The sequence below is a fragment of the Rhinatrema bivittatum genome, chromosome 8 (genome assembly GCF_901001135.1).
Source record: "Rhinatrema bivittatum chromosome 8, aRhiBiv1.1, whole genome shotgun sequence".
NCBI classification, from domain to species: domain Eukaryota; kingdom Metazoa; phylum Chordata; class Amphibia; order Gymnophiona; family Rhinatrematidae; genus Rhinatrema; species Rhinatrema bivittatum.
The window spans coordinates 258571495-258594446 of record NC_042622.1 but is presented as its reverse complement, the minus strand read 5'-3'; the positions used below and the strand labels follow the sequence as shown (position 1 = coordinate 258594446).

At 46.8% G+C, this 22952-nt stretch overlaps 1 protein-coding gene across 2 annotated transcripts in view; it reads right to left on the bottom strand.

The window, feature by feature from the left end:
- Positions 1-6528, bottom strand: part of RCOR2 (REST corepressor 2) — a 119001-nt gene extending 112473 nt beyond the window's left edge. For both annotated transcript variants that reach the window (XM_029614712.1, XM_029614713.1), the window contains exons 1-3: positions 5593-6528; positions 3374-3430; positions 2737-2817 (exon numbers count right to left, since the gene is read on the bottom strand). In XM_029614712.1, coding sequence (XP_029470572.1) covers positions 2737-2817; positions 3374-3430; positions 5593-5722 — 268 coding nt within the window. In that variant the 5' untranslated portion in view covers positions 5723-6528. The remainder of the gene's footprint in view (positions 1-2736; positions 2818-3373; positions 3431-5592) is intronic.
- Positions 6529-22952: the final 16424 nt, after the last annotated feature.

The window sequence follows — 22952 nt, the reverse complement described above, 5'->3', positions numbered from 1 at the left end:
ATTTGGATCAGTTCATCTGACTCCTCACCCTTGAAATCTGTCTCCAGAACCAATGTCTCCAACATCCTCTTCAGTAAACACCGAAGCAAAGATTAATTTAGTCTTTCCACAATGGCTTTTCTTCCTTAAGTGCCCCTTTAACCCTTCAATCGTTTAATGGTCCAATCGACTCCCCCACAGGCTTTCTGCTTTGGGTATATTTTTTAAAGTTTTTATTGTTAGTTTTTGCCTCTATGGCCAATTTATTTTGAAATTCTCTCTTAGCCTGTCTCATCAATGTCTTACATTTAACTTGCCATATGATGATAGCCCTTGGCCAAGAGTCTTCCATTCTATGGAAAAGGCTTCCTTCTGGTACGTTATTGAATGTTTAGTTCAGAGTTCTCTTTTCCCTTTTTTAGCTCCTTCAAGCGCTTTGTGTGGCTTATAGTGCAGGACGTACAGCATTTTGGAAGTCCTCCTCTGAGCTGCCTCTGCTTTGTCAATGTTCATTTGTAGACGAGGTCTCCAAAACTCAACACAGTACTCAAGGTGGGGGTGTCCCCAGAGACCTGTAGAGAAGTAACATTACTTCCCTCTCCAGGTACCCAAGAATACTATTAGCTTTCCCATCTGCTTTGGCGTGCTGACTGGCCTCCTTGAGGTCAGTGCCCAGTAGTGAAGGGAGTTTGTGTCTCTGTTACCGGGGTTAACACCAGAATCTGAATATTCTTTTTTGGATGGTGAGCAATTGGGAGGAGCATCCAAGTTCTGCTCAACCCCCATTGCTGGGAAGTTTCTGTGGACATAGCATGCTTGTTATAGAACTGGAGGTGCAGAGTTTGGTGGGGTCTGTCCCATTCTGTATAGTTTTGTGTTAATGATAGACCCCAGATTTTGTTCCCATTTAAGAGGACTGCTTGAAAGATACAATGAGATGATTTTAACAGTTTTGCTGGAGGAATGAAACTGACCGAGGGTTTCTTTATTGCATATAAGGCCGTAAGAGCTATTTCTCGTAGCATTTTTATCGCCAGTTTATAACTGCCCAAAGCCCTTAGAGTCAGGCCAAGGTCTACATAATCTATGGAGTGCTCAGCTTCTTGGTATTCTGTGTAAAAAAAAAAACACAAAACTCCCCACACAAAAATCAAACTTTAACTTTTGTCTCTGCTTCTGTGTGTATGTGAGGGGGACATTTCCTTCCACACACAGACAACCAGAGAGAGTATACACACATTGTTTCTCTCTCTCATTCATGCACATGGAGAAACGTGCAGAAGACAGTCACACCCACATGTACAAACACAAGTGACACCTCCATACAGAGAAACACACACACACACACACAGTGTGACAGTCACACACGTCATCTGGAGAAGGGCCCTCTGTGCTCTCATATGTTTTTGTGTGGTTCCTGTAAGAGCTCTCACAACCTACAAAGATTCTACTTTTTTCTCAGGACTAATGCAGCTACAAGAACTACACTACACACACAAAAACAAATACAGGGACATTTCCATAACCTCAAAATCAGTTACATACATGGTCTCAGCACTGGAGAAGAGGACACTGTCTCCGACACATACTCCGCCCTCCATTCCAAGCCTGGAACCTTTGGTGATTTGCTCAAGGCACTTGCTGCTCTCAGCCTCCCTGCACTCCTGGCCGGCTCAGCCTCTCCTCTTCTGGCCTCCCTGCACTCCTGGCCGGCTCAGCCTCTCCTCTTCTGGCCTCCTGCTGCGCCTGGCCGGCCCAGCCTCTCCTCTTCTGGCCTCCTGCTGCGCCTGGCCGGCCCAGCCTCTCCTCTTCTGGCCTCCTGCTGCGCCTGGCCGGCCCAGCCTCTCCTCTTCTGGCCTCCTGCTGCGCCTGGCCGGCCCAGCCTCTCCTCTTCTGGCCTCCTGCTGCGCCTGGCCGGCTCAGCCTCTCCTCTTCTGGCCTCCTGCTGCGCCTGGCCGGCCCAGCCTCTCCTCTTCTGGCCTCCTGCTGCGCCTGGCCGGCTCAGCCTCTCCTCTTCTGGCCTCCTGCTGCGCCTGGCCGGCTCAGCCTCTCCTCTTCTGGCCTCCTGCTGCGCCTGGCCGGCTCAGCCTCTATCACCCTTCTGCAACAGTTCCCTCCCCCACCCACCTGCTGCTTGTCCCTGGGCTCAACCGATCTCAGCATCCTCATGCTCTCCTTATTGAACTGTCCTGCTGCTTCTCACTGGCTCAGTCTCTCCCACCCTCCTGGCTGCTTCTCCCAGGCTCAGCCTCTCTTCTTTCAAATTAATAAATCAACCCTTAGAAGACTGGAAACCTCTGGCTCTGTAATTGCTTTTATCAGTCCCTGGAGGCCAGCTGTCACTCAGGCACTACTCCCAGCTCAGAGCAGTCAGCAATAATCTCAACCTCTGCCTTCTCCAAACCTGTGCCAATGAGCGAGAAGAGGGGCTCCCCTCAAAGCTGCTCCCCAAGCTTGTCTGTAGAAGTGATGGGGAGGCTCTCAGCTCATGAAAGCAGCACCCCCCTCTCATACCATGCCGAGCATAGCACCTGATCTTACAGCCTGCTGTTGTCTCAGACAGGAGGTAGGGGGCTTCTTACAGAAGAAACAGTACACCTGCAGAAAAGCATTAATGACGGGTCTATATCTCCCCCCCCCCCCCCTCAAAGAATCAAATCAGTACTACTTCTCCAAGGGGGGCCCAAACAGCTCCATTTGAAATTCGCACATACACGCTCATATATAAATCACACGCAGCATGTGCTGGAGACTCACGTTTTGTGTCCGACACACAGTGTGTGGGGCTCCATACCAGCATCCCCTTCAGTTCCTTGTTACTGTATCTTGCTGGACTGTCTGGATTGTGAATGAAATAAGCAGAGTCAGAAGCTGGTGAAACAGAGCCAAGCAGGGAATCCAGGGGCGAAAACACCCAACCGGATTATCTTGTCATTCTGTCCCACTTTATCACATATCTCAGAAAATAAAAGACAATTTCCCAGATGTTTCTCCCCATTCTGTCTCATTGTGTCATGCAGTGAGGAGAATAAAGATCATCCCCCAGGTGTTTCTATCCCTTCTGTCTCATGGTATGACACAGTGAATGCCGACGGCAATACTCCACTCCTTGCAAAGCCACTGTTCACATCCCTGCACAACTCAGACATCATTCCCCCAACTGTCCTGAAACCTTTTCTTGAAAACCAATATGGCAATTCTAAGAAAGGCTTTGCGAGGTGCTCAGGGGCCTTTGTATGTCCCTAGAAAGATCAAATGTCATGAATGCACTCCCAGCTTCTTCTCTGTGCCCTGAGCAACACCCCCACACAGCAAAATATGCAAACAGTAGAAATTGAATGAGAAAAAAAAATACAAACTCTTCCCAGGAAAAAAAAATAATAAAGTGCGCTACCTGGCTTACACTCTGGAATAAGGGCCTGATAGTCAGCTCCAACCCGGATCATGCTGTCTGAAAAGGAGAAAGATCAGAAGGCATCAAAACAGAGCAGCCAGCCCATTTCCAGTCCACATAAAGAGTGCCGAATTCAGGCTTAGCAGTATCCATGCTGTCAGCAATGGAAACCTCTTAAACAGACGAGCATGTCTCGCTGGCCCCCTTTAAATGGGAGAACTTGCAAATGTCTGCTGAAATCAACAGCTGCCACTAAAAAGTACAAGGCCCTTACCAATAATATACTAAACATGCTGAGCAAAAAAATGCAGCCAATATAGCCTACATAACCATAATGTAACTCTTAACTTGAGACCAAGACCCAGGTCTGCTAACCACTGCTGTGTCCCCACCAGGGAGAAGTCTATGCCAGGAATGCAACCCAGCGCTCTTAACTTTTGACCAAGACAAGAATGAAACCCAGATCGCCAGTCCTAAGGAGCAGGGGACGTGGATGAAAATGAAGCCCAGAATTCTCCCAGTTTCAGAATCTCATACCAGGAATGGAGCACAGGAGTCTTAGCCTCCATATACAGCTGCCTCTAGCGTCCAGCTGGGCTGTGTAAATGCAGAGGGAGTACCCAGGAGTTCCTGTCTCTCCTGTCTGGGGGATCTCTGACCTTGTCTTTGGCTGCTGAGGTGCTAGGGATCTGGAAGTTGATAACTCAGCCTGGCTGACCAGTGCCAACAAACTGTCCTGGCACAGGGAACCAAGCAGCTAAAAGATTCTATGTTCTCCCTCCTTGCATCAGAGTGCCATCATTCCTCTTTAAGGCTCATCCAGCTCTCATCAGGCTCCAACACACTTACTCTTGCCCCATCGTCACCCAGCTCTCATCAGGGAGGTACTTTCTCTCCGTGCTGCTCACACAGCTCTCCTTCAGGGAAACAACATGCACGACTTCTCACCTTACTCCACCCAGCTCTGATCAGGGGAGTCATCACCTACAAACACTCTCCCTATTCCTCCTCATGTGGCTCTCATTAGGGAGCTTCCCTCTAGTACCTTTCTCCAGAGAGAAACACATGCCAGGCAGAGAAGAGAGCAACAGGCAGAGGCTCAAGAAAGCAAAATCAAAACAGCATGAGACCAGACAGGGTGGCTAGTGGCCTTCCAGCTAGCCGAGAAAGCCCAGAAGACAGACAGCTAAAGTGGCGGGAGATGGCCAGAGAGAGAGCTAGAGAAAAAGCCCAGGAGCCAGCAGCAGTGGAGAAAAAACAGCGAGGAGCTGGAGAGACAGGTAGAGAAAGAAAGCAGCAGCAGAAAGACAGGGAGAGAAGCAGCACAGCCAGCCAGCGAGAGAGATCAGAGGAAAGAGAGAGGCACAAAAGAGAGCGAGTGCCCAGGGTAGGGCACTCGCTCCAAGCACAGAGAGAGCTGCACACACAATGAACAAAGATCAGACCCCAGGAACCAATCCCTCCCGAGTCCCGAGGGCGCCTTTCAGGGGCTCCCACTTGCCCTCCTATAAGCTGTACAATGGCAGGAGCAGCCTGGAGGGAGGGGAAAGGTCCTTTGTTCTGAGACAGGGTCATCTCAGGCTACTCAGCTCATTTTACACTCAGCTCTTCGGCCATTTCTATCTCCCTCTTTCCCCAAAACTTTTCAGTTTCCTTGTCCATCTGCAATTTCTTTTTACAAAATCTCGTCCCTGCTCCTAATTAACACTATTCTCAGTAGCACATAAAACTCCTCCTAGCCCGACACACCTGCTGCCCGCAGTCCAGGCACTTCTGGTATAATAGAAGGTGCTGCTGTGATGTCACCAAGCAAACTCCCTATATCACAATGAGACCCCGTACACACACCCACACCCACACCCTCACATCCTCACCCATGAATCCCTGTAGACTGCACTGAGCCACCAGTGTGATGAGATTCCCTGGTCTCTGATCCAAACTCATCCAACCCTTACACATGCTTCCAAACACAAAGAAAGCAAGAAATAAAATATCCCCCCCCCCCCCAACATACACACATATAAACAATCTCTTCCCAAAAATTATCCTTCACTTTTCAAATATTAGCAGCAAACTTTTCATTAAAAAAAAAAAAAAAGAAGGCAGTTAGTATTAGCTTGGTAAGCACTCCCTGCCAGCATCAGGGCTGGCAAGAAGCTGCTGTGGGTATGAAAAGTGGGCGAGGACAATGCTGCCACAGAAGGGGGGGAGATTCTCACCACGGGAGTGTTCTTCCTCACTGCTCTCCTCTTCTGAAGTCTGCACCTGGGTCCCATTGGGTGCTGGTTTAGCCCGGCTCCGGGACAAGATTCCAGATCCAGGGCCAGGCTTCTCCATCACAGACGGCATAGTAACCACCAAGTACAGCCGCACTGCCCCCCACCCCAGCAATGTACACACTCCCCACCACCAAATCAAGCTGCAGAAAGGAAAAAAAAGTAAAACACACACCTGGCACTCTCAAAACAATTCTAAAACCCCAAATTCTGCCATTGTCTTTTAAAATTAATAATAATAAATTATTAAGGTTGTAAAATGTAATTAGAAGCAGAATGCCTCAATTGCAAACTTACACCAAATGGTTAATAATTTTTTTGAAACAAAATTAAATTTCCAAAAGTTTTTTTTTCTTTTATGAAAAGTTTTTACCTGCAGAAAAAAATAAAAAATAAATAAATTTGCAAACATTAAAATATAAAAAATGTGTGCGAGTCCAAAAGATATGAAAGAGAGGAAGGGGACGGGGAGAGAGATCAAATCACAACCTCTTTCAGCATCTCAGGCTAGCTGAGGGTCTCTGTGCATGGGACAGAGACAGCTGCCTCAGACAATGAGAGCCAGCAAAGGGCACAAGATGTATCCGAAAGAAAAGCAGCCAGAATACCACAACGTAACAAGACAAGAAAAATCTATTCCTCAGGAAGACGGCAGATCCCCAAGCAACTGAGCTCCCAGGGAGCGAGTTTGCAGAGTTTGTGAGTGAAGGTTGGAAGCAGTCTGTTCTGTTCCTTTTCAGAGTAAGAGAGGAAGGAAGGTGACTCTGGTGTCCCCTGGCCCAGGACAGCCCCATGGATAGATGAGGAGCCCCCTAGACTGCTGGTGCAAGCTGGGTCCTAAAGGAAGCCCTCTTACTCCTTCTCTTCCTGCTGCGCTTCACACAATGAGCCCGGCACTTAGGATCAGGCAGGATGCAACTCAAAGTAGTGCCGGCCCCAACCGCAGCACTAGCCTTTGCCTACGGGTTCCCTCCGCTTCTTCATGCAATGCCTCCTCCTCCTTCTCCTCTTGCATCGGGAGCCGAGCAGCGGGAACAAGAGGAGAAGGAAGAAGAGGAGAAGGAGGAGGAGGAGGAGGAAGGGTGCCGGTGGGGGGAGGCGAGGGAGCTGCAGGACAGCAGCAGCATTAAAGGCAGGGAGCATGCACCGAGCCTGGGCACTCTTTCTCTTTGCGGAAGAGGCAGATCCCCCACCCTAGCACACAGATGGGCGGGCGGCGTGGGGGAGCTGCTGACACTGTCTGGGGACCAAGGCTTGGGGGGGATTTCCCCCTAATACTCCATTTCCAAATATTGTCTGTCTCTCTGTTTATCCTAATACTCTCTCCCTAGTATTTGCTGTTCCTCCTCTAGTAATTTCTTTTCTCTAATGTCTCTGTGCCCCTGTAAGCTCTCTCGTTACTCTTTCCATGGCTCTGCCGCCTTCAGTAATTTCTCTCACCTAATACTCTGCTTCTGTCCTGTAGTAATCTCTCTCCTTCCCTCCTAATACTCTGTCTCTTTCCCTTGATACTGTCTCTGTAAAATGCTTTCTGTCAGGATTCATTTCTATACATCTCTGCAAACTTTTGTTTGTTCTTAATTAAAAAAAAAAATGCCAAGGGTTTATTATTATTATTATTATTATCATTACATGCCAGAAAAAAAAATAGTTGCTCATTTTCTTTTCCCCTCCACGGGTTTATTCCTAATCAGTGAAAGTGGGTGTAAAAGTTAAAATTCACCTAATTATTATTATACTATGTAGCTGTAGATGTGTATTCAAAACAGCATCGAGAGCTGCACATCCATATATAAAAATGTATATCGTTACATATACATAAGAAAAATACTGAAAGAGCAAACCTAGAAAAGTTTAAACGCTGAGAAACTAGCAAGCAGCTCTCAAAGGCCAGGAATTAAGACTCCATTCCTGAGGTTTTCTTTCTTTTTTTTTAATTTATAGCTATTTTTTCGTGGTTTATTTGTTTTGTTTTTATGTTTGCTTGTTTTTGTTTTTTTTTGCCATCTCCAGTGCATATTTCAAATTAGAAGGCGCCCCCACCCCAAGCATGGGCTGAAGGGGGGTTAGTCCTCAGCAGCTCCAGGAGACTCCGGGTTACAGGAGAGCCCCCCCACCTTGCAATCTCAGGGCGCACGCGCTTCTGGGCTTGCTGCCAAGAGAGCGTGGGATGCCCGGGGGAGCTCCAGCCAGCCGTCGGCCCAGACTCTCCTCCGTGTGGGAAGCATCCTGTGTCCGAAGGGCCCCCAGAAGCTGAGCCGAGGCTGTGGAAAGGCACTGGACTGAGAGACTTCCTGATCCGCCTGCACAGGAGACCGTGAAAAGCTTCATTGGGAAAGTGCTAGGCGAAGAGCAGAGACTGGGGGAAAGTCCTTCCCCAGAGACTGTGCCATATGCTGGGAGACTGTTAAAACTCCTCAGATGGGAGAGGCGCCAGACACTGAACTGAGGCTTTTCGACCTCGTGGCACGGAGCTGGGTATTGGATGCAGGAGAAAGAGAGTATGAGGCAGGTTAAATGTTGCCGGGTCCACACCGTTTCTGCCTTCCTGCCGCAGTACTGAGGACCCTAATCGATTTCTGACTTTACCCGCCCCTCCCCCATGGTGGACGATCCTCCGTCCCTCCCCCGCCACTCAGGATCCTCTGTGCCTGTTTTCCAGGCTTTATCCCTCCCCACTGCTGAGACTCCCCTCCCCCATCTCTGAGAAGCCTTTACCCTCCCCCACAGCTGAGGAGCTTCTGTGCCAGTCTGGGGCTTTATCCTGCTCTCCCCCATCATTAAAAATCCTCTGTGCTTATCCCAAGCTTTACTCCTCACGCCCCCACTGCTGAGGACCTGCTATACTTGTCCCAGGCTTTACCCGTTCCCCTCTCCCCTGTCCTGCTGAGGATCTGCTGTGCTGCTTGTAGGCTTGCCATCCGCCCCGATCACTAAGGATCTTCTGCTCTTATCCCAGGCTTCCTCCAAGTCTGTTATTGTTTTGCCTTCAGTATTCCCACTGGGAAGCTGTTCCATGCGCCCACCACTATGAAGAAATATCTACTTCAGTTCTGTATAGTCTGCCCTCTTTCAGCCTCACACAATGATGACCCTTTGCCATGGAGCTTCCTTTCCACTAGTAGCTGCTTGCCTGGTGTGCATTATTTATACCCTTTAAAGAAGCAAGTAAATAAAATCCCACCCACGCAGAGAGACCTAGAGAAAATGTTCTTTGGAGGGGGGGATAACATGGGGCACATTCTGCAGAGCTCACAGCAGCTTGTTCTCTGGCGGCCCTGCAGGTCCAGGCTCCTGCTCTCTGAGGCAGAGAAGCATGCCTGTATTCCTCCCTAGCCAGCAGGAAATGGCAGGGGCTGACATTATTCCTATTAAAATAACATGCAGACACTAACTTCTACTGATAAACGCAGACCTTTCCTGCTCTTTGGCAGTCAGAGTGCCTGTATTTCTTTTTTTTTTTTGGGGGGGGGGGGGGGGTGCGAAGGGAGGCTGGTGGTTGTGTTAGATAGATAACCTGAGCAGAATTTGCCCTCTTTTTTTTTTTTTTTTATAAATAGGAGACTATGTTTCCCCCTTCCTCGGCCTCCTACTTATGACACTACTGCCTCAACTTCCTCATGTGTGGAAAAGAGGGAGAGATGGACATAAACTCCCTCCCCTAGCTGCTCTCTTCCGAACTCCCTCCAGGGCTATAACAGCAAAGGCCTCTCTGTCCCTATATTCTCTGTGATGTCACAGACACTAGATTATGACATCACTGGATGAGCTAGCTGTGATGGTATAGAAGAAAGGCTTCCTTTTTTACACATATTTACACACACACACACACACACAGTATCCTCAGTAATGAGCCAAGATAGGAAAGCAGGCTGAGAACTCCTTGTTAAATAAGATTTAGATGACTTATAAAATATGTTTTTCATGTGGGCGGAGAGAAGAAGATGAAATGAGAAAATCTGGGACTGAGATTGAAAGGAGAGCAAAGGGACTGGGAGATAGTTGGGGAGGCAGAGGAGAATGGCAGGAGCTGTCTGAAGCCGCTGGGGGCTCTACTAGAAAGGAGTTATTTTAGGAATTGCAACGTCAAGGCATGGGAGAGATGCCAAAAGATCTGTGCAATTCACCCACACAGCTCGGGGGAGGGGGGAGGACAAGGAGTGGGGTGGGGGGGGGGGGCACATGTAGTAATGTAGTGAAAACAGTACCTACATATCAGTTGCTATGCACACTCACTCACAAAGACCCACACTCACACTCTCATGCCTTACCCAGAGATACAACATAAACCACCGCCCACCCATCTGGCAGGGAGGGTAAAATGGGGATAGCTATACCCCCTTCTCTAGTATTTGTCACCATTCACTGGCAGAGAGAGGGGCACAAAAATGGACACGTTTTTGGAAATTGTTTTGAAAGGGGAAGGGGTGAGATGGGTCTGAAGTTCCACCTCCCCACCTAAGATCCTGAAGATTATTTTAACATCTCATGGCAAAAATCATACTAGCCAGGTGTAATAAATCTACTTTGACCCATCCACCCCAAACCCCTCCATCCCTTTGTGCAAAGCTCACACAAAGAGGCAACAGCAGATGCTCTCTGCAGGCTCAGACTCTTAAAGGGACAGGCTCACTTCCCCCTCCTCCACCCACCCGCCCCAGCTCCTCTTTGTTCGGTGGGAGCAGGCAGTAGGAGGCAGGTAATGGCAGAAAAGATCTTGCTTAGATCAGGGGGGGGGCACAAAAAAAAAGTCATCACACTTAAAACAAAATCTTTTTTTAAAAATCTTTTTTAACAGTCTCCCTTTCTTTCATTCTGACTCCTGCAGAGCTGCTGGCTTTTATTTTCTGCCGAGAATAAGATATTTAGAAAAATAGAATTTTCATACCCCCTCCCCCACTTAAACTCAGCCTGAGTCCCGAGCATTTCAATGGAGGATTAATAGATTCCATCCAAAACTCCCACTGAAGACATTTTATGATTGCACCCATGCAGGGACATCTTCAATGTTTCCTCTTTCAGTTCTTTGTTTCTTGCCCCTATCTCTCTCTCTCTCTCTCCTCAGCAGTTCCTCTATCTGTTTATTGCTCCTGCCTCTCTGCTCCCAGCAATTCTTGTATCTCTTTATAGCCTCTGTTTTTTTGCCTCCCTCCTCTGCAGTTTATAAAACTCTAATTATTGCCCCTCCCTGCTGCTAACCACTCAACAGTAAGCTGTATCTGTTTATTGCCCTTGCTTTCTTCCTGCTTGCCCCTCTCTCTGCTGTTTTTCTCTTGGTGCAGAAACCCAGACACACTAGATCATGGATGACTAACAATAACCTAGCTTTTGACTCAGACCAGCCCTGTTTTGGGTTGTTTTTTAGGTTTTCTGTAGAAAGATTCCCCCAGACTCTGGTCACTGAGCTAATAATGGGGAATGGGGAGAGGGGTGGGGTGATAGAGGGAGTGGTTATGTTATCCTGTCCCTTTAAATTATGAAGATTAATAGTAAGGGGGCCAGACAGCTCCACAGCCTGATGCATGGCTTGCCTCCCAGGAAACAGGGCTGTGTCAGAGGTGTGGAACAGAGAGACCGAGAGATATAAGGACAGACACAGAAGAATGCCGAGAGAGAAAAGTCTTCAGCCGGTCCTCTCAGAAAGAAGGGCTGTGTCAGAGGTGTGGAAGAGAGAGACAGACACACAGAGATAAAAAGGCAGACAGAGAGGAGGACACAGAGAAAAAAAGGCCCTCGGCCACCCTCCCAAAAAGTATGTCAAAGGTGTGTAACAGAAGGAACTGAGCTACACAGAGATAAAGAGACAAAAGGAACAGAGGAGGGGGCAGGAGAGGACATAAAGTGTGGTGGGGGAGGGAGAAAGAGGGGACAAAGAGAGAAGCAGAGAGGGGAGCAGAAATCAATAGGGTAAATCATATTTGCATAATTCTGCTTTATATATGTGTGTGTGCATACGTGCGCAGTAGACTGCAAGTGCAGCCTTTGTGCTTCTGTTTCCAGGTTTGTGTGTGTCACGGTATATTTTTATATGTAGGTGCATGTCTGTGCCATGCCTGTGTAGAGAGAGCTTGTGCGTGAGTCTCTGGAACTGTCCTTTCTGTTCTTTGTAATTTTATTTTAATGTTATTGTCTCCGTATATAAAAAAAAAATAAAGGGACTCCTGGCTGTATTTCTGGCCGGATGTCATGCTGGAAGGTTTGTGATTAAAAAAAAAAAAAAGTCTTGCTGACCAATCAGCACAAGCACTGAATGACTGCTCATACTGTTTGGTTGACAAGAGAGCAACAGGAACATGGCCGGAGTATCTATCAGGAAAATTAGGTGGTTGCCTAAACCACTAAAATTTTAGGGGTGGCAAAAACCTGCTAGCACAAGGCTCAGAGGAGTTCTGTGCCAGAGTCAATATCACTGATGTGGCAGGGGACTACAGTACATGTCCATGCCCCCATGAGCATGTATTTGTGTGAGGCTTGGGGATGGACAATGAGTGCTGTTGAATAGCTATACTAACTCCCAGTTGCATATCCTTCACCTTTGACATCATCAGCCACGAGATCCTCCTAAACCGCCTCACCGAAATTGCCATTACCGGCAATACTCTCCGATGGCTTGAATCCTACCTTACCAATAGACACTACATAGTCAAAATTGGCAACAACGAGTCAGAACCTATAAACCTAACTCGGGGCATCCCCCAAGGCTCCTCCCTATCCTCCACCCTTTTCAGTAAATACATGCTGCCCCTATGCCAACTCCTATCCAGTTTAGGACTCACTCACTTCATCTACGCTGACAACGTCCAAATCCTTATCCCCATCACCGAATCCATCCCTAAATCCCTCAAGATCTGGGAAAGCTGCCTCGAAACATTACCATCCTCCTTTCTAACCTCAATCTCACCCTAAACACTTCCAAAATGGAACTCCTCATCATCTCTCAGAACCACAACACCTCATCCACCTCTGACATTAACACCCTTCCCACCTCAACCCATATCGCCCAACAAGTTAGAGACCTTGGCGTCATCCTAGACAGCCATCTGAACCTTAAACAATTCATAAACTCCACAATAAAAGAAGGCTACTACAAACTTCATGTTTTAAAAAAACTTAAACCCCCTACTCCACTTTAATGCCTTTCGCACCGTACTCCAAGCCCTTAATATTCTCCAAATTAGACTATTGCAACTCCCTCCTTCTAGGCCTCCCTACATCAACTATCAAACCCCTACAATTGCTACAAAATGCTGCAGCCAGAATACTCACCAACACACGCAGAACAGACCATATTACCCCCATCCTCAAAGACCTTCACTGGCTCCCAATCCCATTCTGAATCCACTACAAGAGCCTCACCATCCTACACAAGACTCTACATAACCGGGATGTACACTGGCTCAATGACTCTATACATTTCCACACTCCCATAAGACCCACCAGATCTGCCTTCAATGGAACTTACACACACCCTCTTCTAAACCTACCCGCCTCACTGCCACTTAAGAAAGAGCGCCATCTATAGCAGGACCCGCTAACTGGAATACCAGGCCTCCTGACCTGCGGCTGGAGCCCTGCCCCCATAAATTAAAAAAAAACCTTAAAACATGGCTCTTCAAACAGGCCTTTGCATAAATCACTAATCCCCACTCCCTAGCCCCCCCTCCCCCCCAGTACCAATTAGTTTTATCAATAAGAGCACTTTTCTATTACCCCCCCCCCCCCCCCCCCCCGCTCTTACACCTTACCACCCCTGTTCCCGCATAACCCTTTCACGTCCCTCTCCCTTCTACTTTCAGGTCATTCTACCTCATGTACCTCCAAGTTAATTTGCCTCTTGTACTTCCAAGTTATCATGCCCTAACATTTCGCACTTATATTCATTATCTAGATTTTATACTGTTACTCCTCCTTTTTGCATTTATTATTTACTGTAAAGTTACTGAGTTCTTTGTAATGTTTCCCCAAATGTTACATGTAAACCGATGTGATATCCTTCGAATGTCGGTATAAAAAAAAAAAAAAAAAGGCTTTAAATAAATAAATACTAAATAAAAGAGAGAAACTCACAATCTTTAGCAGGCCACTGCTACAAGAAAGGAAAATAATAAAGGAAATCGTCGGGAGAATTGCTGGACCAGAGGCACCATGGATTCACCAGGGGAAGATCCTGTCAGACAAATCTGATTGACTTTTTTGACTGGGTAACCAAGGAATTGGATCAAGGAAGAGCACTAGATGTCATCTACTTGGATTTCAGCAAAGCTTTTGATATGGTTCCGCACAGGCGACTGGTGAATAAAATGAGAAGCTTAGGAGTGAGTGCCGAGGTGGTGGCCTGGATTGCAAATTGGTTGACGGACAGAAGACAATGTGTGATGGTAAATGGAACTCTCTCTGAAGAGAGAGCGGTTTTAAGCGGTGTACCACAAGGATCGGTGTTGGGACCGGTCCTGTTCAATATCTTTGTGAGCGACATTGCGGACGGGATAGAAGGTAAGGTTTGTCTTTTTTTTGTGTAATTATTTGTTTATTGCAAATAGAACCATAACAGCAACACGTGTAAACATCAACCATTCATTTCTAATACAGAACATAGATGACCTGAGACCTATAGGACCTTGTATTTAGCATAACATTACACAGCAATACACAGAAGGCAACATGTCCGTCCCATTCAACACAAATACAGTAACTGTACTGCAAAAACAGTTCAACTCATGATAATTGGTTCTACAGTATTACACCCATAGAGAAATAATCTCCCAAAAGAAAATTAACCCCTTTAAAGGAAGCCCATCCTCCCCCTCTCTCATACTGTTATATTTTTCAACCGTGTGTGGATTCAGACCATTGTTTATAGACCCGCCATATTTTTTGTAATTTGGCCAGTTTATCCCTCCTGGAGGCTGTGAGATATTCCATATAATAAATCCATTTCAGTCTCAGTAACACATCTGATAATGTAGGCACACAGGGATCCTTCCAACGCCTAGCAATTTTGCCCCTCACTGCATGAGCCACCGCCCGTAATAGCAGACTGTGCTCGTGAGACGACATAGGGTCTGGGATATGTAAAAGAACTTCTTTTGGTATGAAAGGTATCGGTATTCCCACCAGATCACTGTACCATTTTTCCACTTGTGACCACAAGTGTTGTATTGCCGGGCAAGACCACCACATATGATAAAAGTCTCCTACCATACCACATTTCCTCCAACATATTGAATCCCTTCTAAGCCCCATCTGTTTTAGCTTATGTGGTGTAATGTACCAGCGGAATAAAGCTTATAACCGTTTTCCACCATAGACGCTGCAGTAGAGCTGCGCCCAATTGCAGAGAAACAGATCTCCCAATCTTCTTCCGACAAAGGTCCCCCCAAGTCCTTTTCCCATGCCTTGATATGACACGGAATGGGAGACACAGCTCTGTTTAACAAAGAATATATTTTTTATATAACTCCTCTCACCATATGAGCGTTATCACAATATCCTTCCAAAAGGGTCTTCCCTTTCATCAAGTCATAAGAACATAAGAACATAAGAAAATGCCATACTGGGTCAGACCAAGGGTCCATCAAGCCCAGCATCCTGTTTCCAACAGTGGCCAATCCAGGCCATAAGAACCTGGCAAGTACCCAAAAACTAAGTCTATTCCATGTAACCATTGCTAATGGCAGTGGCTATTCTCTAAGTGAACTTAATAGCAGGTAATGGACTTCTCCTCCAAGAACTTATCCAATCCTTTTTTAAACACAGCTATACTAACTGCACGAACCACATTCTCTGGCAACAAATTCCAGAGTTTAATTGTGCGTTGAGTAAAAAAGAACTGACGTACTGACCTATAGAGCAGAAAATGTCGCACTTGAAGGTATGCATAATAATCAGAGGAACCCAGCTGATATATATTTTGGAGTTCCTCCAGTGATTTTACCCCTTGATCAAACCAAAGTTGACCAAGTGTCTTCAACCCTTTATGTGCCCACTCCCGGAAAACTTTCCCTTCACATCCTGCTGGGAACTCCTTACAACCCCTAAGTTTGGTAGAGTAAAAAAGGTGCGGTCACCCACCAAATGCTTCCGCCATCGCTGCCATAGGAGCAAGGTAATGACTGTGCAGGGTGACCTAGTCCCCAAATCTGATGGTGGTGGCCGCTGTCCCCAGAACCAGTCATCATAGCAAACATCATGGACCATAGCTTTCTCTAATTGCACCCATTGTTTAACTTCCTTAAGATTATAAAAGTCCACCAACACTCGAAGTTGGAAGGCAATATAATATTTTAAAAGGTTGGGGACCCCCACACCTCCATCCTTTTTATTTTGGTATAAGACTGCCCGAGCCACCCTCGGCGGCCTCCATTTCCAAATAAAGGAGAAGACTTTAACCTGAAGATGTTTCAACACCTGAGACGGTATAAGACAAGGCAAGGTTTGAAAAAGATATGCAATCCTGGGCAGAAATGTCATCTTAATGGCTGCAATTCTTCCTAACCACGTTAAAGTCAGGGGTCTGCAGATCCCTCTCCAATTTTTTGATTAACGGCATGTAATTTAAATTGAACAGATCCTTATAATCCAGACCTAGCAAAACCCCTAAATATTTCACCGTCCGTTTTGCCCAAATAAAGGGAAACTGTAACTTCAGTTGAGAGGTCATGGATGGTGATAGCACAATCGGCAAAATCTCCGATTTGTCTTTGTTTACCTTAAAACCCGACACCTTCCCATATTCTTCTAAGAGAGGTAGTAGGCCCTGTAAGGAAAGGTCAGGATTGGCTAACGTGAACAAAACATCATCAGCATATAGGGCTAATTTATACATTTTGTCCCCAATGGTAATCCCCTGGACTACCTCTGCTTCCCTAATTTTCGCAGCGAGAGGTTCTAAGCATAAAGCAAATAACAATGGTGATAAGGGGCATCCCTGACGGGTTCCCCGCTGCACCTCGAAATTAGCCGAATATCCCCCGTTTATCTTAATGCATGCTGCCGGTAATCGGTAAAGTTCTTGAACCCACGTGAGGACACCCCCCCAAGTCCAACCTTCCTAAGCACCTGAAACAGAAAGGGCCAATGAACCCTGTCAAAGGCCTTCTCAGCATCGACACCAAAGAGAACAGAAGGGATGGAACACCGCTTGGCATGGTATATGATATTCACCACTTTCCTAATATTGTCTCCCGCCATTCTGCCGGGCATGAAACCAGATTGATTGTTATGTACTAACGATGGAATGACAAATTTCAGACGATTTGCCAAAATTTTCGCTAGCAATTTTAAATCGATATTAATGAGTGATATGGGTCGATAGGAGCTGCAGAGCAAGGGGTCCTTCCCTGGCTTAGGTACGATCGTTATGCCTGCCACATTCGCCGCTGGTAACATATGGGCCCCAGATCCCAATGCATTGAACATGGCAACTAAGGGGCTCACCAGGATGCCCTTAAACTTTTTATAAAAAAGAGGTGTGTAGCCACCCAATCCGGGTGCTTTTCCCGGCTCCAGGTCTGATATGGCCGCCAATACCTCCGCAGAGGTAATAGCTTGACCCACTCCCTCTGCCAAAGAATCTTCTAAGCACGGTAACTGAACCCCTGCCAGGTAGTCCTGTATGGCCGCCTCAGAGGCATTATCCTCTTTTGAGTATAACTTGGCAAAAAACAGAGTATAGAAACATAGAAATAACGGCAGAAGAAGACCAAACGGCCCATCCAGTCTGCCCAGCAAGTTTCACACATTTTTTTCTCATACTTATCTGTTTCTCTTAGCTCTTTGGTTCTATTTCCCTTCCACCCCCACCATTAATGTAGAGAGCAGTGATAGAGCTGCATCCAAGTGAAATATCAAGCTTGATTAGTTAGGGGTAGTAGGGGTAGTAACCGCCGCAATAAGCAAGCTACACCCATGCTTATTTGTTTTACCCAGACTATGTTATTCAGCCCTTAATGGTTGTTTTTCTTCTCCCCTGCCGTTGGAGCAGGGAGCTATGCTGGATATGCGTGAAGTATCAGTTTTTCTTCTCCCCTGCCGTTGAAGCAGAGAGCTATGCTGGATATGCGTGAAGTATCAGTTTTTCTTCTCCCCTGCCGTTGAAGCAGAGAGCTATGCTGGATATGCGTGAAGTATCAGTTTTTCTTCTCCCCTGCCGTTGAAGCAGAGAGCTATGCTGGATATGCGTGAAGTATCAGTTTTTCTTCTCCCCTGCCGTTGAAGCAGAGAGCTATGCTGGATATGCGTGAAGTATCAGTTTTTCTTCTCCCCTGCCGTTGACGCAGAGAGCTATGCTGGATATGCGTGAAGTATCAGTTTTTCTTCTCCCCTGCCGTTGAAGCAGAGAGCTATGCTGGATATGCGTGAAGTATCAGTTTTTCTTCTCCCCTGCCGTTGAAGCAGAGAGCTATGCTGGATATGCGTGAAGTATCAGTTTTTTCTTCTCCCCTGCCGTTGAAGCAGAGAGCTATGCTGGATATGCGTGAAGTATCAGTTTTTCTTCTCCCCTGCCGTTGAAGCAGAGAGCTATGCTGGATATGCGTGAAGTATCAGTTTTTCTTCTCCCCTGCCGTTGAAGCAGAGAGCTATGCTGGATATGCGTGTAGTATCAGTTTTTCTTCTCCCCTGCCGTTGAAGCAGAGAGCTATGCTGGATATGCGTGAAGTATCAGTTTTTCTTCTCCCCTGCCGTTGAAGCAGAGAGCTATGCTGGATATGCGTGAAGTATCAGTTTTTCTTCTCCCCTGCCGTTGAAGCAGAGAGCTATGCTGGATATGCGTGAAGTATCAGTTTTTCTTCTCCCCTGCCGTTGAAGCAGAGAGCTATGCTGGATATGCGTGAAGTATCAGTTTTTCTTCTCCCCTGCCGTTGAAGCAGAGAGCTATGCTGGATATGCGTGAAGTATCAGTTTTTCTTCTCCCCTGCCGTTGAAGCAGAGAGCTATGCTGGATATGCGTGAAGTATCAGTTTTTCTTCTCCCCTGCCGTTGAAGCAGAGAGCTATGCTGGATATGCGTGAAGTATCAGTTTTTCTTCTCCCCTGCCGTTGAAGCAGAGAGCTATGCTGGATATGCGTGAAGTATCAGTTTTTCTTCTCCCCTGCCGTTGAAGCAGAGAGCTATGCTGGATATGCGTGAAGTATCAGTTTTTCTTCTCCCCTGCCGTTGAAGCAGAGAGCTATGCTGGATATGCGTGAAGTATCAGTTTTTCTTCTCCCCTGCCGTTGAAGCAGAGAGCTATGCTGGATATGCGTGAAGTATCAGTTTTTCTTCTCCCCTGCCGTTGAAGCAGAGAGCTATGCTGGATATGCGTGAAGTATCAGTTTTTCTTCTCCCCTGCCGTTGAAGCAGAGAGCTATGCTGGATATGCGTGAAGTATCAGTTTTTCTTCTCCCCTGCCGTTGAAGCAGAGAGCTATGCTGGATATGCCTGTAGTATCAGTTTTTCTTCTCCCCTGCCGTTGAAGCAGGGAGCTATGCTGGATATGCGTGAAGTATCAGTTTTTCTTCTCCCCTGCCGTTGAAGCAGAGAGCTGTGCTCGTATCTCTTTCCCTACCGTAACCGCCTCCCCCCCCCCCCCCCCCCCGAGGTTTTAGTTTTAGTGATTTGGGTTTGAGCCATTCTGGACTTCAGTGCATGTGCTAACAATTTTCCAGCACGATTGCCATGCTCATAATAAGTTAGACGCACTAGATCTAACTGATGGGCCCTCTCATCAGCATCCAGCTGTTGTAGCTTATATCTAATATCCCCCAGCTCCTGCAACAGCCTCTTAGAAGGGGTCGATTTGAGAGCTGCTTCCACTATTGCTAATTTGTCTCGCAACTCATTACTTTGTCTAAGCTTTTCTTTCTTTCTGTGAGATGCTAGGGCAATGAACTTACCCCGAAGGACTGCTTTTAGGCAATCCCATAACACCACCGGTGTAGTCCCCTCCTTGTTATTAGTTATTAAATATTCCTGAATAGCTGAACGAATGTCTTGTTCAGCCTCCTTATCCTTAATTAGGGAATCGTTCAACCGCCAGAATCTGCGGCCGTTGTCAGATCCCGTGGTCTGGAAGGACCACCAGATGGGGGCGTGGTCAGACCAGGTAATTTGGCCAATATCAGTATCTGCGGTTAACCCCAACATAGTATTATCAATAAATAGGTAGTCAATTCTGGTGTACACATCGTGAGCTTTCGAATAGTAAGAATAATCCCTGTCAGGATGTCGTTCCCTCCAAATATCTACCACCTGCCACTTTTTAAGAAATGTTTGTAAGGCTCTGCTATCTATAGCAGCATAATGCCCCACACCTTTGGAACAGTCCAACTTTGGGTTGCATGCCAAATTGAAATCTCCCCCTATAATCAGTCTACCACAGTTTGACCGAAGCAATTGATCATCCATCCGCTGTAGTGTTTCCCGTTGCAGCGTATTGGGGTTATATACATTAACCAGAGTATATAAAGTCTGATTAATATAAATAGACACTATTATGAATCTGCCCTCAGGATCTCGGAATACAGAGTCTAGTTGTGCCGTGATATCCCTAGAGAATAGGATCCCCACCCCAGTAAATTTGGACTTCGGTGTACTAGCAGCCAAAAACGCTAATGGAAAACACACATGTTGCAGTAAGCCCTCATGTCGTCGACGTAAATGAGTCTCCTGAATAAATAAAATGTCAGCCTTCAGTCTAATCGCTTCTTTAAACAAACTGTGGCGTTTGGCAGGGTGGTTGAGGCCCTTTACATTTAGAGACATTACTTTAATAGACGTCATTAGAAAAACTTCCCTCCCCTCTCTTCCCTTCTACCACAATGTTCTCCCCCTCTCCATAAACAGTATGAAGGTCCTCCAGGAACAATATATAGCCCCCTCTAATGTCCAATGAACTGTCCAATGATCTGACCTCCACCTTCCATATAAATTTCCCTCCCACACCTCCCTAATCCTCCCCCTCAACCCTCCCATCCCCTTCCCTCTTACAATGCCCCCGCCATTGTAACATTGGCAGGGAATTCACTGAGGTGAAGTGAGGTCCCCCTCTCCCCTTCCCATCATCCTAGCACCCAAAATTTTCAAACAACTTACAACAGAAAACAGTAAGAAATATATTGCATTTAAGAATGTGAGACATCCGAAGAGTACACGATTCTCATAACCCTGAAAGTTAGCAATCAACAATTATCCGCAGAGAAACCTGCAGGCCCAATTGAAGATCTCCTTTGTAAGAGCCGGAACTGAGTAAAGCTCGCCCAAGTGGGCTGAAAATCAGAGATCGAAAATCAAGTATCTGTGAAAACAGTCCCGCCAGTCAGCGCAATATTTGACCCAGAAGAATTGCGTCGCAATCTAGAGCCAGAGGTCCCTTTCCGCTGCCAATGTGGTCGGTCAGCTACTGTGGGTTTTGGTACTCCGTTCGCCACCTCAGGTAGTGTCAATCCCTCTCCTGCTAGAACTGAGGCTGCTTCCGACGCCATCTTGATGAAGCGAGTGCGGCCATCTTTGGTGAAAGCGAGCCCCGTTAGATAAACCCATCTATATCTCAAATTTTCGCTGCGAAGGAACGCTGTGACTGGCTGGAAGTCTTGTCTTCTTTGTAGCATAGCCGCCGCTAAGTCATTGTATATAGTAACACTTTGACCTTCCCAAGTTATGGTGTCCATCTTACGAGCTTGTTGCATTATGGCTTCCTTCAATCTAAAACTGTGTAGACATGCGATTATGTCTCTGGGTAGGTTTGTCCGGGGAGCCCTCAGTGTTCTGTGAGCTCTGTCCAAAATAATATTGCCATCCAGCAGGTCTCCCTGCTCCGATCCGTTATTTAAAACGGCTTTACAGAGTTTTTGCACCACCATGGTCACATCCGCAAACTCCGCCGTTTCAGATATTCCCCTCACCCTGATATTGGCGCGTTGTGAGCGATTTTCCAAGTCCTCTATTTTAAGTAGCATCTCCTCGTTAGACTTTTGGAGCGCAGTGATGTCTTGTCGGAGACTCGAGGTTTCCACCACCTGTCCCTCGACTATACTTTCCACATCTTCAACTCGTCTACCAAAGTCCCCAAGTTCAGACCTGAACTCTGCCAGCGCCGCCTGCATATCTTTGCGAATAGATTTGATATCCTTTTGAATCTCACGAAACTATTGCTGAAAGTCACTTTTAGTAGGTTCGGACATCTCTCCTGGCTTACTTATTTCTTTTCTGTCTGCCGCCGCACAAGTACCCACTGTACCTGGCTGAAGCGCGGCGTCCGCCATTTCTTGTTCTTCCGGCTCGGGCTCTTCACACAGGGCCGCAAATCGTGAGCCTCCCGGTTCATATGAAAAAGCTTTTAGATCTGTGGATTTTTTCCTGGGATGCATCTCTAAGGAATTAGACACCCCCTGATGCTGTCCAGAAGCAAAAATTCGTCCCAGGGGAGCCGAGAAAGCTTAAAGCAGGATGAATGGGAGCGGAGCTATCGCCTCAAGCGTCCTTGCTGTAGGGATGACGTCACTTCCCTCCCAAGGTTTGTCTTTTTGCAGATGACACTAAGATCTGCAACAGAGTGGACACGCCGGAAGGAGTGGAGAGAATGAGACGGGATTTAAGCGAGCTGGAAGAGTGGTCGAAGATATGGCAGCTGAGATTCAATGCCAAGAAGTGCAGAGTCATGCATATGGGGAGTGGAAATCTGAATGAACTGTATTCGATGGGGCGAGAAAGGCTGATGTGCAAGGAGCAGGAGAGAGACCTTGGGGTGATAGTGTCTAATGATCTGAAGTCGGCGAAACAATGTGACAAGGCAATAGCTAAAGCCAGAAGAATGCTGGGCTGCATAGAGAGAGGAATATTGAGTAAGGAAAGGGAAGTAATTATCCCCTTGTACAGGTCCTTGGTGAGGCCTCACCTGGAGTACTGTGTTCGGTTCTGGAGACCGTATCTACAAAAAGACAAAGACAAGATGGAAGCGGTACAGAGAAGGGCGACCAAAAAGGTGGATGGTCTTCATCAAATGACTTATGAGGAGAGATTGAAGAATCTAAATATGTACACCTTGGAAGAAAGGAGGAGCAGAGGTGATATGATACAGACTTTCAAATACTTGAAAGGTTTTAATGATCCAAAGACAACGACAAACCTTTTCCGTCAGAAAAAAATCAGCAAAACCAGGGGCCACGATTTGAAGCTCCAGGGAGGAAGACTCAGAACCAATGTCAGGAAGTATTTCTTCATGGAGAGGGTGGTGGATGCCTGGAATGCCCTTCTGGAGGAAGTGGTGAAGACCAGAACTGTGAAGGACTTCAAAGGGGCGTGGGATAAACACTGTGGATCCATAA